The 15,885-nt window shown below is 47.2% G+C and overlaps 1 protein-coding gene across 1 annotated transcript in view; it reads left to right on the top strand.

Annotated features, from left to right (window-relative positions):
• The window catches only part of gemin5 (gem (nuclear organelle) associated protein 5), a 72,625-nt gene that overhangs the window by 19,306 nt on the left and 37,434 nt on the right, over nt 1-15,885 (top strand). The window contains exons 8-14 of the mRNA XM_067995995.1: nt 2,069-2,234; nt 4,616-4,828; nt 6,661-6,746; nt 8,788-8,870; nt 10,581-10,717; nt 12,344-12,417; nt 14,656-14,837. Of these exons, the coding sequence (XP_067852096.1) occupies nt 2,069-2,234; nt 4,616-4,828; nt 6,661-6,746; nt 8,788-8,870; nt 10,581-10,717; nt 12,344-12,417; nt 14,656-14,837 (941 nt within the window). The remainder of the gene's footprint in view (nt 1-2,068; nt 2,235-4,615; nt 4,829-6,660; nt 6,747-8,787; nt 8,871-10,580; nt 10,718-12,343; nt 12,418-14,655; nt 14,838-15,885) is intronic.

Below are 15,885 nucleotides of genomic sequence, written 5' to 3'. Positions count from 1 at the left end.
TTTTCCCTTCTGTCTCTTTAATTCAATTATTTCTTTGGCTTTTCATATTAAAAAAAAATAATTTTTATTTGCAATGACATCCAGAATGCTAACTTTAAATGAATGAAGTCTGCTTGCCTGCTTGAGTAATGCAGCCTGAATCTGTGGGCGGGACTACTCTTGCTGACAGATTTTGTGGGCGCGTCTTCACCTCACAGACGTTTCCAGCCACGTGGTAAACTCGCGCTGCTCAGAGGCTGGGTTGACAGCCCACAATTTTTTTTTTAAAAGTTCAAAATCAAGCAACTCGACGTAGTGAGTATTTTCGTTAATTTAATCCGCAGGAGCTGCGGTGAGCGTTGCCTCGCTGGTCTGCGCCACTTCTGGCCCAATATATTTCCTCTGGTGGGGAGGGCGGGGGGAATCAAGAACAAGAGGACATCACCTTAAAATTTGAGAGAGGCCATTCGGGGGGTGGGGGGGGGGGAAAAGTCGGAAAGCACATCTTCACACAAAAAAGGGCAGTAGAAATCTTTACAAAGTGCTTTGCAGCCAATGAAGGCCGTTTTGAAGTGTAGTCACTGTTGTAATATAGTTATGGAATTATGGAGGGACTTAATGGAGTTAATCAGTCCATCTAATTAGTTGCATTTTTTGCACTCTGAGCCCTTGCTGGTTTCCTGGACCAGGGGGTGCCATTGATATTAATGATGCAGGCAGGGGTGAATGGGTCGTGTGAACATAGGAACAGGAGTAGGCCATTCAGCCCCTCGAGCCTGTTCCACCATTCAGATAGATCACGGCTGATCTGTATCCTAACTCCATCCACCCACCTTGTCTCCGTATCCCTTAATACCCTCGGCTAGCAAAAATCTATTGATTCTTAAATTTAAAATTATTAATTGAGCTAGCATCTACGGCTTTTTGTGGGAGAAAGTTCCACACTTCTACCACCCTTTGTGTGAAGAAGTGTTTCCTAACTTCTCTCCTGAATGGGTTTAAGATTATGCCCCCTCGTCCCCGACTTCCCCCCCCCATCAGCGGAAAATGTTTCCCTCTATCCACCCTATCAATTCCTTTCAAAATCCTAAAACCCTCAATCAAATCACCCCTTAACCTTCTATATTCCAGGGCACACAAGCCTAGTTTATGTAATCTCTCCTCATAATCTAACCCTTGGAGCCCTGGTAACATTCTGGTGAATCTGCGCTGCACTCCCTCCAAGGCCAATATATCCTCTCTAAGGGGCGGTGCCCAGAACTGTACACGATATTCCAGATGTGGTCTAACCAGGGCTTTGTACAGCTGTAGCAAAACTTCCTCCCCTTTATATTCTAGCCCTCTAGTTATAAAGGCTAACATTCCATTAGCCTTGTTGATTATTTTTTGTACCTGACCACTACATTTTAGTGATCTGTGTACATGGACTCATAAATCTCTTTGGACCTCCACTGTTCCCAGCTTTTCACCATTTGAAAAATACTCTGATCAATCTTTTTTTGGTCCAGAATGGATGACCTCACACTTGCCTGCATTGAAATAAATCTGCCACAGTTTTGCCCACTCACCCAATTTATCAATGTCTCTTTCGTAATTTTGTGCTCCTGCCTACACTACTTACTATGCCACCAATCTTTGTCTTATCGGCAAACTTGGATATCTGGCCCTCTGTTGTATTATCTAAGTCATTAATGAGTATAGTGAATAGTTGAGGCCCCAGCACAGATCCTTGTGGGACACCACTAGACACTTCATTCCAATTCGAGGACGTACCCGTTATCTCTACTCTCTGACTTCTACCATCTAACCAATCTCCTAACCAGGTCAATAATTTGCCTTCAATTTCATAAGCTTTAATTTTAGCTAACAGTCACTTATGTGGAACCTTATCGAATGCAATAGCATAGATACATTTAAGGGGAAGCTAGATAAACACATGAGGGAGAAAGGAATAGAAGGCTATGCTGATAGGGTGAGATGAAGTAAGGTTGGGGGGAGGCTCGTGTGGAGCACAAACGCTGGCATAGACCATTTGGGCTGAATGGCCTGTTTCTGTGTTGTAAATTTGATGTAATTCCTTTGATTGCAGGGGAGAGCTGCTGCTCTGGGACCTGACAAAATCGGGGAAACAGAAATGGACACTGCTGGGGCCATCGTCGGAGGGACAGAACCACAGCAGGATTGTGTTCAACTTGAGTTCCGTCTGCCTGCAGGACAATCGAGAGCTGCTGATATCAACCTCGATGGACCGAGATGTGAGCACTTAGAAAAATTTCTGCACCTGGCGCCCCTGCCTGTCTGAAAACACAATAGTTTCTGGACGTGTTTTACTGTAACCTGTAAATAAGCATTCGAGCCACTTTATATATCTCTCTGTATAATCGTAATAGGTACAGCATAGGATGAGGCCATTGGGCCCATCATGCCTGTGTCAGCTCTTTGAAAGAGCTATCTGATTAGTCCCATTCCCCTACTCTTTCCCCATAGCCCTGTAAATTTCTCCCCTTCAAGTATTTATCCAATTCCCCTTTTGAAATTTACTATTGAATCTGCTTCCACCATCCTTTCAGGCATAACAACTTGCCGTGTTTGGCAAAATAGCAAACTTTTTTTTTAATCACCTTAAATCTGTGTCCCCTGGTTACCGACCCTTCTGCCACTGGAAATAGTTTCTCCTTATTTACTCTATCAAAACCATTCATGATTTTGAACACCTCTAGCAAATCTCCTCTTAACCTTCTCTGTTCTAAGGAGAACAATCCCAACTTCTCCAGATAACTGAAGTCCCTCATCCCTGGTACCATTCTAGTAAATCTCTGCTGCACCCTCTCTTGATAATGTATTAAATTTGCTGTATGTCTCCCACCACTTACATTGTCTGTGTTTATCACGGGCAGCAGCCGCCTATATCGGGCAAATGACGTGAATCGTTTGCCATCGCCACAGGAGTCAATTAACAAAGACGCTGCTTATAACACGTTGAATGCAGCGAGTAGTTTGGGCAGCGTCTGTTTAAAAGGGGGGGTTGCAGTCACTCCCGGTTCATTCTGTGTCTGTTCAAATCAAACATAGACAAGAGAAGATGATGCTGTCCTACGATTGGTTAGATGAGCAAGGAGTAACCGCGGGTACAGAATCGGAATCCAGTCAGCCGATTGTTCCCTTCTCCGTTTCTGTGTCTGTCTGTCTGTCTCCCCGAGACAATGCACTGTTCGGATCGAGCATTGTGCCCAGATCAGCCCTGTGACGGACAGACTGGAATCCGTCACCGAATCACAGAGCCATAGGGAGTGCTGCTAAACCTAGTTTCATGAGTAGTGAGGAGACTCCATCAACGGTGGGGACTGTTTTTGGTAATACTTGCATCCGACCTATTACGGTAGTACCGTCCGACGCTTACAGTGAGCTAATCGTCATAACACCAACGATAGCGCCCGCTATAAGCATCACCACCCTGTCATGCCTCCAGGTGGTGTCACAATAGAGTTTTCCCATTATTAAGCCACCTGTCACGCAGCACACCGCACTTGTCTACCACTAGATGGAGTTTCGTAAGCTGCACCTGTACCCCCAGCATCACCACTGCACTCTGAGGGGAAATTCACTTTTTGTCTTGACTTAAATAGGGTTAAAATCACCAGAGAGCCAATCGTACTTGCGAGTTTAAAAAACAGAAAACTGGAAACCTGAAAGCTGGCTGACCTGCTGTGTATTTCTGTCGTCTTGTCTGTGCTAATGGTCTTCCTCGATTCGATGCGAGACTTTGACTGCAGTTATATTGCTCGCCTTAGGAATGCAACCTTCCTGAGTAGTTTGCTGGAGGGGTGGGCTCTCAACCCAGAGCTTCAGTGCACTTGGTAATCTCCTGAACTACACTGGCACTTGTCATGTCGTGCTGGTATAACTCAGCCCTGTATATTGTCTTGGAACCCAGCTAAGAATGAGGGATCCCCCGCAATACCCGTGGTACATTTTAGTTTTTTTACTAAGATATATTCTTGGGATTTGGGCAACACTAGCAAGGTCGCGTTTATCGCTGCATGTATCCCTAGTTACCCTGAGGAAGGTGGAGGGCCTTCCTGCTCTCCTTGTGCTGATGGTGTTGGGGTAGATTCTGACCCGAACTCAATGAAAGGAACAGCGATAAGAAGGAAATAAAAACCTGGTTCCAGCAAAAGTGTTGGATTGTCTTAAAAACCCAACCGCTTCACTTAAAGGGAAGGAAACCTGCTGTCCTTACCCGGTCTGGGCCTACATGTGACTCCAGTTCCCACACCAATGTGGTTGACTCTTAACCGCCCTCTGAAGTGGCCTGGCAAGACACTCGGTTTTGTCAAACCACTACAGATGAAGGCTCAGGGCTACTAGAGATGGGCAATAAATCCAGCAACGCCCACATACTGAGAGTGAATTGGGGGTGGGGGGGTGGGGGGGAAAGTCAGGATGGTGTGTGGCTTGAAAGGGAGCATTTAGTGTCCGGGAACACTGCGCCCAGAACTGGGTTGGCATCTGGCATCTGCATGACCCTCATACCACATTCGACCACTGATCCATTGAGTCAACAGTCCCACTGGCAGCTGTGCTACTAGGTTCTCAATTGTTGCGTCCTAATGTAACATGGCTTTCAATGTTCTAGGTGAAGTGTTGGGATCTCGCCACGCTGGACTGCTGCTGGACGCAGCCTACTCTTGGTGGCTTCGTGTACAGCATGGCTTTCTCGCCTGTCAACATTGGGTCCCTTGCCATAGGAGTAGGCGACGGCATGATCAGGGTGTGGGACACCATGTCCCTCCAGGGTGCCTATGATATCAAGACCCTCTGGCAAGGAATCAAATCCAAGGTCACATCAGTAAGTGTTTGCCATTTTTTTGCGCTCTCTCTCTCTCTCTCTCTCTCGTCCTTCTGCCCCATCGATTCTTTTCCTCTTTGAAGAACCCAGGTGAAGTGTGGAGGCCCATAGCGCAGGACACCACAAAGGTTCAGCAAGAGTCGGAGGGTATCGGTGGAAGTGATGCCTCAGCTGTACAGAGCTCCGGTTAGACCCCATCTGGAGATACTGCGTTCAATTTTGGGCACCGCACCTCAGGAAGGAGATATTGGCCTTGGAGGGGGTGCAGCGCAGATTCACCAGAATGATACTGGGACTTAAAGGGTTAAATGAATGTGGCCAGGTTGCATAGACTGGGCTTGTAATCTTTTATACTCGAAGGAATACGGGGTGATCTAATTGAGGTGTTTAAGATGATTAAAGGATTTGATAGGGTGGATCGAGAGAAAATTTGATAGGGTGGATCGAGAGAAACTATTTCCTCTGGTGGGGGGAGTCCAGAACAAGGGGGCATAACCTTAAAAATAGAGCCAGGCCGTTCAGGGGTGATGTCAGGAAACACTTCTTCACACAAAGGGGAGTGGAAATCTGGATCTCTCTTCCCCCAAAAAGCTGTTGAGGCTGGGGGTCAATTGAAAATTTCAAAACTGAGATTGATAGATTTTTGTTAGGTAAGGGTGTTAAGGGTCACAGAACCAAGGCGGGTAAATGGAATTAAGATACAGATCAGCCATGATCTAATTGAATGCCGGAACAGGCTGGAGGGGCTGAATGGCCTCCCCCTGAGCCTAGTTCCTCTAAAGATGGGATCAGTCAAAAAGTAGTTAGTTGACCTCCAAACGTGGACGTTCGAACACTTGTAGATTGTAGGAGGAAGGGAAGACTGAGGGAGGAGAGGAGCTATACAGTCTTGAGGTTCTGAGAATGAATGAGTTGAAGTGGGCGACGGGAGCAAAGTCATAGATTCAGTAAGATGGTAAGTGAACGAGTTAGAGATTGGCGTTTTTTCTTTTATCCCTGCATTCCTGCCAGTGACTCCGTCAGACGCTGCCAGGTTACGATTGGCGTCAGTGAGGCACAGTGCTCACGTGTTGACCTGTCCATGTACCAGAGCTCTGACTTCAGAGAGAAGCTTTGCCTGACGTTGCCTCTCTTTGTTTCCCGAGCCAGGTAAATCCTCGAGAATGTCTGATCCAAGCAACAGGTGTGCTGAAGCCAGTAATTCTGAGGACAAATCTAGATGACCTGACCCAATTGGGGTTTTGAGAGAATTGACAAATCGATCCAGACAAGTTGTTCATTAAGAATTCAAATAGCAGGACAGATAAGTTTTTAAAGTTAATTAGGAAGTTTTGGAGCCAGAAAAGAAATCGAGCACAACCTTTTCTCCCCCCAAACCTCTCTACCTCTCTCTCTCTCTCTCTCTCTCTTTCAAGACGTTCCTTAAAACCTACCTCTTTCACCTGTCCTAATATCTCCTTACGTTGCTGGGTGTCACATTTTGACTGATGATCGCTCCTGTGAAGTGCCTTGGGATGTTTTACTACGTTAAAGGCGCTATATAAATGCAAGTTGTTGTCTAAGTTGTGGAATAAGTTACTTAGGGAAGAACATTGAATCGTACAGTATAAATGGATTCAGGGTGCAATTAGATGGGTTTGGGATGAGAGGGTGGTTTGAGGGACATGGTGAGATGGTGGAGAGGGCGGGGTTGAGATTCATCGAAAAGATGTGACCTTGCTGCACTTAATGGCATTTTCCTACAGGTTTCTTCTTCGTACAAATCAAGTGGTCGACCGTAAAGATTTGTTGACGTTGTCAGTATTTGTTCATTGTGTTTTTTTTTGTTGCAGTTGTGTTGGCATCCAACAAAGGAGGGCTCGCTGGCTTTTGGTACCGATGATGGCAAAGTTGGCATTTATGAAATTTATTCAAACAAGTAAGTAAAGAAATAACTTGTATTTCAAGACCTCAGGACGTCCCAAAGCGCTTTACAGCCAATGGAGCACTTTCGAAGTGTAATCACTGTTATAATATGGGAAATATGGCAGACAATTTGTGCACAGCATGATCCCACAGACAGTAATGTTTTTTAGTGACGTTGGTTGGGGGATAAATATTCTCCAGGACACCGGGGAGAACTCCCCCATCTCTTCTTTGAAATAGTGCCCTTATTATTTTACATCCACCTGAGTGGGCAGACGGGTCTTCGGTTTAACGTCTCATCCGAAAGACGGCACCTCTGAAAGTGCAGCACTCCCGCAGTACTGGCACTGGGAGCGTCAGCCTGGATTATGTGCTCAAGTCTCTGGAGTGGGACTTGAACCCATGACCTTCTGAATCAGGAGGCGAGTGCTACCCACCGAGCCAAGGAATTGCAATTCTACGGGGAAATGAATGGTGGCTGTAACGATGGGTCAGTTGGTAAATGCATGGCCCCATTGTGGGACTGGGAACAGTGTTGCCTGTACTTATACGGTTAATTATTGGGTCTCATACATCATTACCTTCTGTGAACATGCTGTTGAAATGTCAATTTGTTTAGTGGTTAAATCCGCTGCTATCATTCATTCATTCCGCATGTCAGTTAATGTCTTTTACACTCTGGATGTTCCCCATGCATGAGTACCCATTACGATTCTCGGTAGCCTTTAATCCATTATCTCTTCCAATCTTTATTGCAAAAGGCCCTTATTCTATATCTACCCTGTAATTGATATCCCATTCTCACACTCACGACTGCCTTGCTAAAAGCCTACCGGGTACATGTGTGTGTCTGTCTGAAGTGTGTTTTAACCTAACGTGACCCTACAGTACTCTAGCTCAACTACTTGTGTAATTCTATTTAACAACAACAGTTTGCATTTATATAGCGTCTTTAACTTGGTAAAACGTTCCAAGGCGCTTCACAGGAGCGATTATCAAACAAAATTTGACACCGAGCCACGTAAGGAGATATTAGGACAGGTAGCCGAGAGCTAGGTTTTAAGGAGCGTCTTAAAGGAGGGGAGAGAGGGAATTCCAGAGTCTAGGGCCCAGGCAGCTGAAGGCACGGCCGCCAATGGTGGAGCAATTAAAATTGGGGGTGCGCAAGAGGCAAGAATTGGAGGAACGCAGAGATCTCGGAGGGCTGGAGGAGGTAACAGAGATAGGGAGGGGCGAGGCGAGGCCATGGAGGGATTTGAAAACAAGGACGAGAATTTTAAAATCGAGGCGTTCCTGGACCGGGAGCCGATGTAGGTCAGCGAGTTTAGGGGTGATGCCAACTAGCTTATTCCATTTAATAAACTATACGTGCCTATCCTTACACGGGGGTAAGGACCCTGGGACCTCCCTGCTCTGTGCAGATACACCTCACTTGAGCTATCGGGAAACTCGTCAGAATCCCTTTACTTTTCAACGGAGGACAAAAGGCCCAACTTTTAATCTCATCAATAGAATCTTACAGCACAGAAGGTGGCCATTCAGCCCATCGTGCCTGTGCTGGCTCTCTGAAAGAGCTATCCAATTAGTCCCACTCTTTTCACCTTAGCCCTGCAAATGTTTCCTTTTCAAGTATTTATCCAGTTCCCTTTTGAAAGTTATTATTGAATCTGTTTCCACCGCCCTTTCAGGCAGATCATAACAACTCGCTGCATAAAAATTTTTTTTCCTTGTGTCGCCTCTGGTTATTTTGCCGACTACCTTAATTCTGTGTCCTCTGGTTTCCGACCGTCCTGCCACTGGAAACAGTTTCTCCTTATTTACTCTATCAAAACCCCTCTATTAAATTTCCCCTTAACTATTGGCCATTGAACGAAAGGCGGAATTTGCATTTATGTAGCGCCTTTCACGAAAATCAGGACGCCCAAAAGCACTTTTACAGCCAATGAAATACTTCTGAAGTGTACTCACTGCCGTAATGTAGGAACGGCGGCAGCCAGTTTGCGCACAGCAAGATCCCACGGAACAGCAATTATTCTCTTGTTCTTCCCTTGCAGACCACCGCAGATTTCCAGCTCGTATCACAGGAAGACCGTGTACGCTCTGGCTTGGGGACCCCCACTGCCCCCGGTTGCCACTGGTGAGTCCCACTCCATTCGTCAATATAAGGCGCAGAGTTAACACTTAGATTGGCAGCACGTTTTGTGAGGGTGGGGGGGAACCTGTGTCTCCCAGGGCTGATCAGTTTTGTTCAATGGCTCATACATGGTGACGTTGAGGTAAGCATTAATATTACAGTAATAAATCTACTCCAATCAGGAATAGCTTTATAATTCTCTCGTTATCCCCCAACTAAATGAAAGACCTAGAACACAAATTTGCAAAGAAACTATTTGCGTTCCCTCTGAATTCCCCGAGCCTCCATTCTTGCCGACCTGCAACTAAGCTTTCTGGATTTACATAAGTGGGGTGTGTCCCTACTGAGAGAGTGTGTGCGCTCTCTGTAGATACAAACTCTACTTGTCTGGGTTTGGAGATTCTTAAACATGGCGAAGGGTTTGCACGTGTGACAAACCTTCAGCTGATCTGAAGAAGAAAAGTCTTATTTTTTAAAAAAAATTTTTAATAGAAAGAACTTGCATTTCTGCAGCAACTTTCATGGTCTCAGGACGTCCCAAAGCGCTTTACAGCCAATGAAGTACTTTTGAAGTGTGGTCACTTTTGTAATGCAGGAAATGTGGCCACCAATTGCGTACAGCAAGATCCCATAAACAGGTACCAAAGCCACTAAGAGGAAAATTGCACTTAAACTAAGACACGTTAACATTGTGCAATTCTATTTCCGGTGTGCTGCTCTTAATTCATCCCCTTAAATTGCTCTCCCTGCTGGTGGCCGTCCTGTACCCACCAGCACTTCACCCTAGTGTTACAGTGCTCACGTTCTGAACAGCCAAAGTCTATAGAAAGAAAGAACTTGCATTTATAGAGCGCCTTTCACAGCCTCTGGACGTCCGAAAGCGTTTTACAGCCAATGAAGTACTTTTGAAGTGTGGTCACTCTTGCAATGTAGGAAACGTGGCAGCCAGTTTGGGCACAGCAAGATCCCACAAACAGCATTGAGATAAATGACCAGATAATCTGATTTTAGTGATGTTGGTTGGGGGATAAATATTGGCCCAGCACACTGGGGCGAACTCCCCTGCTCTTCTTCAAAATAGTGGCCGTGGGATCTTTTACATCCACCTGAGGTGGCAGACAGGGCCTCGGTTTAACGTCTCATCCACATTGGACGTTTAACCGACGGCACAAAGATTTTACGCTTCTGCCGTCACACTTTTAACGCTGGACTAAACCACGAAGCAGGACTGTCACCAGCCGGCCGTGTACGTACGCGGAGACGGTCACTGTGAGACCTGTGGAACAGGCTGGCAGCTCGTGCGGTGGAGGCCGATTCACTGAATTCCTTCAAGTGAGAGCTGGGGCGGAGATCACCTCGTACAAAAGTTGGTGCTGCGTACAATTACCGGGGCCAGAGTGATGATCTGGACTAGTTTCGATCGCCTGGCGAGGTCGGAGAGGAACTTCCCAGGGTTCTTTTCCCCCCCCCCCCCCCCACCCACCCCCCCACAAATTGGCCTGGGTTTTTTTAAATCTGGTTTTCTCCTTTCTGTTTCGGGATGGGGTGGGAGAGTGTATATATTGTGTTGCACGAGGTATCTCCAATTATGTGGGGACAGGCTGGATGGACCAGATGGTCCTTTCTTGTCCGTCATCGCTCGTAAGTTTGTGAGGTCAGCGGTTCCGTCCTGGTGATGCTGACCGGTGGGGCCTTGGTTTTCTCTCCTGACAGGTGGAGACGGAGATGGACCTGCCTTGACGCTATACAGCTGTGCAGGGGAGGGCATCATTCTCCAGCACAACCCCTGGAAACTGACGGCAGACGCCCAGGACATCAACAGGTTAATCCGGGAGACGAACGGAATCAAGGTGGGTCTGCTGTAAAACCAGAACGACTTGCATTTATATAGCGCCTTTAACGTAGTAAAACACCCCAAGGTGCTTCACAGGAACATCACCAAACAAAATTTGACACCGAGCCACATGAGATATTAGGACAGCTTGGTCAAAGTGATAGGTTTTAAGGAGCGTCTTAAAGGAGGAGAGAGAGAGAGAGGTGGAGAAGTTTAGGGAGGGAATTCCAGAGCTTAGGGCCTAGGCAGCTGAAGGCACGGCCGCCAATGTAGGAGCGATTTAAAATCGGGGATGCACAAGAGGCCAGAATTGGAGGAGTGCAGAGATCTCGGAGGGTTGTCGGGCTGGAGGAGGTTACAGAGATAGGGAGGGGGCGAGACCACGAGGAGATTTGAAAACAAGGGTGAGAATTTTAAAATCGAGGCATTGCCAGACCAGGAGCCAATGTGGGTCAGCGCGCACAGTGGGTGATGGGAGAATGGGACTTGGTTCGAGTTGGGATACAGACAGGAGAGTTTTGGACGAGGTCAAGTTTATGGAAGATGGGAGGCCGGCCAAGAGAGCATCGGAATAGTCGAGTCTGGAGGTAACAAAGGAATGGATGAGGGTTTTAGCAGCCGATGAGCTGAGGCGGGGGCAGAGACGGGCGATGTTATGGAGGTGGTCTTGGTGATGGAGCGGATATGTGGTCGGAAGCTCATCTGAGGGTCAGATAGGACGCCAAGGTTGTAAACGGTCTGGTTTGGCCTCAGACAGTGGCCAGGGAGAGGGATGGAGTTGGTGGCAGGGAGCGAAGACAATGCCGCTTTTTTTAAAAAAACGATAAACCTCGGGCAAATGCAGGTGAATTCTGGGATCAGGATTTGCATTTTTATTCACATTGGGCAACCTTTAAGCTAAAAGTCTTAGACTTCTCATGGGGAAAAAAAATTGGCTAAATGGGCATTAAAAAAAAAGAGACTTGCATTTTATAAATCGCCTTTCTCAATCTCAAGACGTTCCAAGGTGCTTTACAGCCAATGAAGTACTTTTGAAGTGTAGTCACTGTTGTAATGTTGGAAACGCAGCAGCCAATTTGCACACAGCAAGATCCTGCAATCAGCAGTGAGGTAATGATCAGATAATCTGTTTTTTAGTGATGTTGATTGAGGGATAAATATTGGCCCAGGACACCGGGGAGAACTCCCCTGCTCTTCTGCAAAATAGTGCTGTGGGATCTTTTACATCCACCTGAGGGCGGATGGGGCCTCTGTTTACAGTCTCATCTGAAAGACGGCACCTCCGACAGTGCAGCACTCCCTCAGTGCTGCGCTGGGAATATCAGCCTGGATATTGTGCTCGAGTCTCTGGAGCGGAACTTGAACAGACGACCTTCGAACTGGGCGAGAGTGCCTCCCACTGAGTCACGGCTGGCGCCTGTAGAACCGTAACGCAGCCCAGAAAGGAAACGGCACAAGCTCGGACATCCCTGATCTGCGGGGATAATATGGGGGGAGTTTGGGGCCTGCATGATGTGGGCTTTGTACTTGGGGGTGGGAAAATGTTCCTGCTCCATGAATGCCTCCAGTGAATCGATTTTCAACGAGCCGTTACTTCATTCTAATTAGTTCTCTCTCTTTTTATTCCTCCCCTCCCCTCTAGCATAAGCTTCCAGGTCACAGCGAACTGAGCTGGAAACCGGATGGTAAAATCCTGGCGATCGGTAACGATGACGGGTGAGATGACAACTTTGTAATAACGTTTTTCACGATCCGTCTGTATCACTTTTTAAACAAAAAATTCAGTGAGTTCCCCCTGTTGCTGTTTTTGCAGTCTTTTCATTTGTTCTCGGGAGGCTGGCGAGGCCGGCATTTATTGCCCATCCCTAATTGCCCCTTGAGAAGGTGGTGGTGAGCCGCCTTCTTGAACCGCTGCAGTCCGTGTGGTGAAGGTTCTCCCACAGTGCTGTTTGGTAGGCAGTTCCGGGATTTTGACCCAGCGACGATGAAGGAACGGCTGATAATATTTCCAAGTCAGGACAGTGTGGGCAATGAGGTACGGTAGTGCAGTGGCTTTGCTACTGGATTAGTAATCCAGACAGATGGACTAATAATCCAGAGGACGCGGGCTCAAATCCCACGACAGTTTGAGAATTTGAATTCAGCTTACGAAACCTGGCCAATAAAAGTGACCATGGAGCCGTCAGATTGTTGTAAAAACCCACTGGTTCATTAATGTCCTTACCCGGTCTGGGCCGATGTGTGACTCCAATCTCACATCAGCACGGTTGACTCTTAACTGCCCCTCTGAAGCGGCCTGGCAAGTCACTCGGTTGAACAGGGCAACTAGGGGATGGGCAATAAATGCCGGCCTTGCCAGTGACGCCCACATCCCGAGAACGGATATTAACAAAAAAAAAAGCTTGGAGGTGTTGGCTCATGGGCTGGGGAACCAACAATGGATCTTTGATAAGTAAACAGAATAAGTAAACCGTTTATTGTTCCTGTGTAGAAGGAAAGTTTTAGTATTTTGCTACAATTGGCCAACAGCGGGAATTTTTCCCCATGGTGTTAGTGGCCACGTGTTTGGTTCGGGGAGATTCTTTGTGCTGTTTTTGATGGAAGGGTAGTGATGGGGTCGGTGGGCTGTTATTCTTACCCCGTACCGTAGCTCTGCCTTGACCTCCGTTACATCAGCCCCCATCTCTGGGTTAGAGTGCATTGTTCAAGTGAATGCGATTTGGACTATTTGCTCGCGTGGAGGATGAATGCTGTCACGGACTAGTTGGGGCCCCAATGGCCTGTTTCCATCTTGTAACCTGGGGAAATCTATATAAATACGAGGGAGAAAGGAATCTGAGATTATGCCGATTAGGGTGAGATGAAGAGGGGGAGGGAGGAGGCTCGTGTCGAGCATAAACACCGGCAGTTGGGCCGAATGGCCTGTTTTTGCACTGTGCGTTCTATGTATCGCCCAGGCTCTCTGACGCAGCACTGCATTGCTTAATACCACTTCGATAGTACTGCAGCGACCATGAGTTAACAGCAAGTATTCACAGTGTAGGTTAAATACATGAAGGGGAATGGGACTAGTTAGATAGCTCTTTGAAAGAGCCAGTACAGGCACAATGGGCTGAATGGCCTCCTACTGTGCTGTATTATTTTATGATTCTATATGACAGGATGCTCTCCCTCCCCTCCCTGTACTTTCCTGCAGGTTTGTAAACAATTTTACAAACACCAAGTTAAAGTCCAACAACTTTATTTTAAATTCCACAAGCTTTCGGAGGCTTCCTCCTTCCTCAGGTGGTGTGGAAATGAAATTTTCGAATCCTTCGCATTTGAAGATCGCAGAACAATGCCTGGTGATTACTGCAGGTAGTTCCAGTCTTGCACTGTCTCAAAGAGCTAGTATACTGCTTTTATAAAAAACCTTCAAGCCACCGAATTCTATTTAGTGGATGCAGCATATAAGCAATTACTTGAGAGAGAATTTTAACATATTGTCTTTATTCCCTGCTGAATTGAGATTTACCCCCTTTTTTTTTGTAGGGATCATGAATTGTTGTCAATTCAGAAAGTGGGATTGGGGAAAGGTATTGGGGGTTGGGGGGGAGAAGGAGGAGGTTCGTTTTGGGGGGGTGAGGGGTTGCTGGAGCCTTGGCCCACCGGATGTAAGAGTCACAGAATTTTGCAGCACAGAAGGAGGCTGTTCGGCCCTTCGTGCCTGTGCCAGCTCTTTGAAAGAGCTATCCAATTAGTCACACTCTTCTCCCTCCCCCGCCCCCCACCCCCCGCCCCCCACCCCTGCTCTTTCCCCATAGCCCTGCAAAAATTGTTCCAGATGATGGGGGTGGAATTCTTTTGACCCTTAAGACTGTCTCCCCCTCCGCAGTTGGGACCTGTTGCGTGTGTGTTGTTTTTGTTTGCTATCCAGTTTGGTGGTTTTTTTGCTTTCACCCCACACCTCCCCAGGTCGATCGAAATCTTCCAGGCTCCTCGCTTGAAGTTGCTGTGCACGGTCCAGACGCACCACAAGCTACTGAACGCCATCCGCTGGCACCACCCGCACGGCACGCGGCCCGATCTCGGCTACCTGATCGCGTCGGGTTCCAACAACGCCGTCATCTACGTCCACAACCTCAAGACCGTGTTGGGTAAATCTCTGCCACTCCTGAATGTTTGTTTCAAAAACTTGCCTCTAGTGCCCAGTGTGCGCGTGCGCGCATCCACACCGAACTCCGGCTATTTGACCATGGGAGTCGTCGCAGCTATGTCGGATCAAGCCCCTCTTTTCCCCCTCCCCCCTCCCCATTCGCGCACACTCCAATTGAGTCGCTGCAGACTGGGGGTTTCGAAGAAGTTTGGACCTTGTCTGTGAGTAACAGTGGGAGGAACAGGCTCGAGGGGCTGAATGGCCTACTCCCGTTCCTTTGTTCCAGTTCGAGGTGGGAGGAAGGTCATAACTGTTGCAGTCAAGGAACTACAATCGACCTCCGTGCCCTCATCAAGGCACGCACTAACGAACGGCTATTTCGTGCTGATTGGTGCTTACCTTGATTGAAGCTGTAAAGGGAATTAGGGGTTACGGGGAGCGGGCAGGAAATTGGACATGAATTTAGATTTGAGGTTAGGATCAGATCAGCCATGATCTTATTGAATGGCGGAGCAGGCTCGAGGGGCCGATTGGCCTACTCCTGCTCCTATTTCTTATGTTCTGCCCATATCTGACTCCGTTGTCACATTGGGTTTTGCTGCTGTGTTCTCGGCTTTCATTACCGATATGCAGCCATCAGCTGGAAATCATTCAAAACAGGGACAGAGCTGCCAGGGAACTTCCCTCATTTTAAGTAAAGAAAAGAAATGTGATAAAGAAAATAAACTTGCATTTATATATAGCACCTTTCACGATCTCAGGACGTCCCATAGCTCTTTACAGCCAATAAAGTACTTTTTGAAGTGTCACTATTGTAATGTAGGAAACGCGGCAGCCAATTTAAGCACAGCAAGATCCCACAAACAGAAATGTGATAATGACCAGATGATTTTTTTTTTTTAAAGTGATGTTGATTGAGGGATAAATATTGGCCCAGGACACCGGGGAGAACTCCCCTATGCTCTTCTTCGAAATAGTGGCCGTGGGATCTTTTACATCCACCGGAGAGGGGAGACGGGGCCTCGGTGCAGCGTCTCATCCGAAAGACG

The sequence above is a fragment of the Heptranchias perlo genome, chromosome 14 (genome assembly GCF_035084215.1).
Source record: "Heptranchias perlo isolate sHepPer1 chromosome 14, sHepPer1.hap1, whole genome shotgun sequence".
In the NCBI taxonomy this organism is placed as follows: domain Eukaryota; kingdom Metazoa; phylum Chordata; class Chondrichthyes; order Hexanchiformes; family Hexanchidae; genus Heptranchias; species Heptranchias perlo.
The sequence above is the reverse complement of the archived record's forward strand: the minus strand, read 5'-3'. Positions and strand labels throughout refer to the sequence as shown.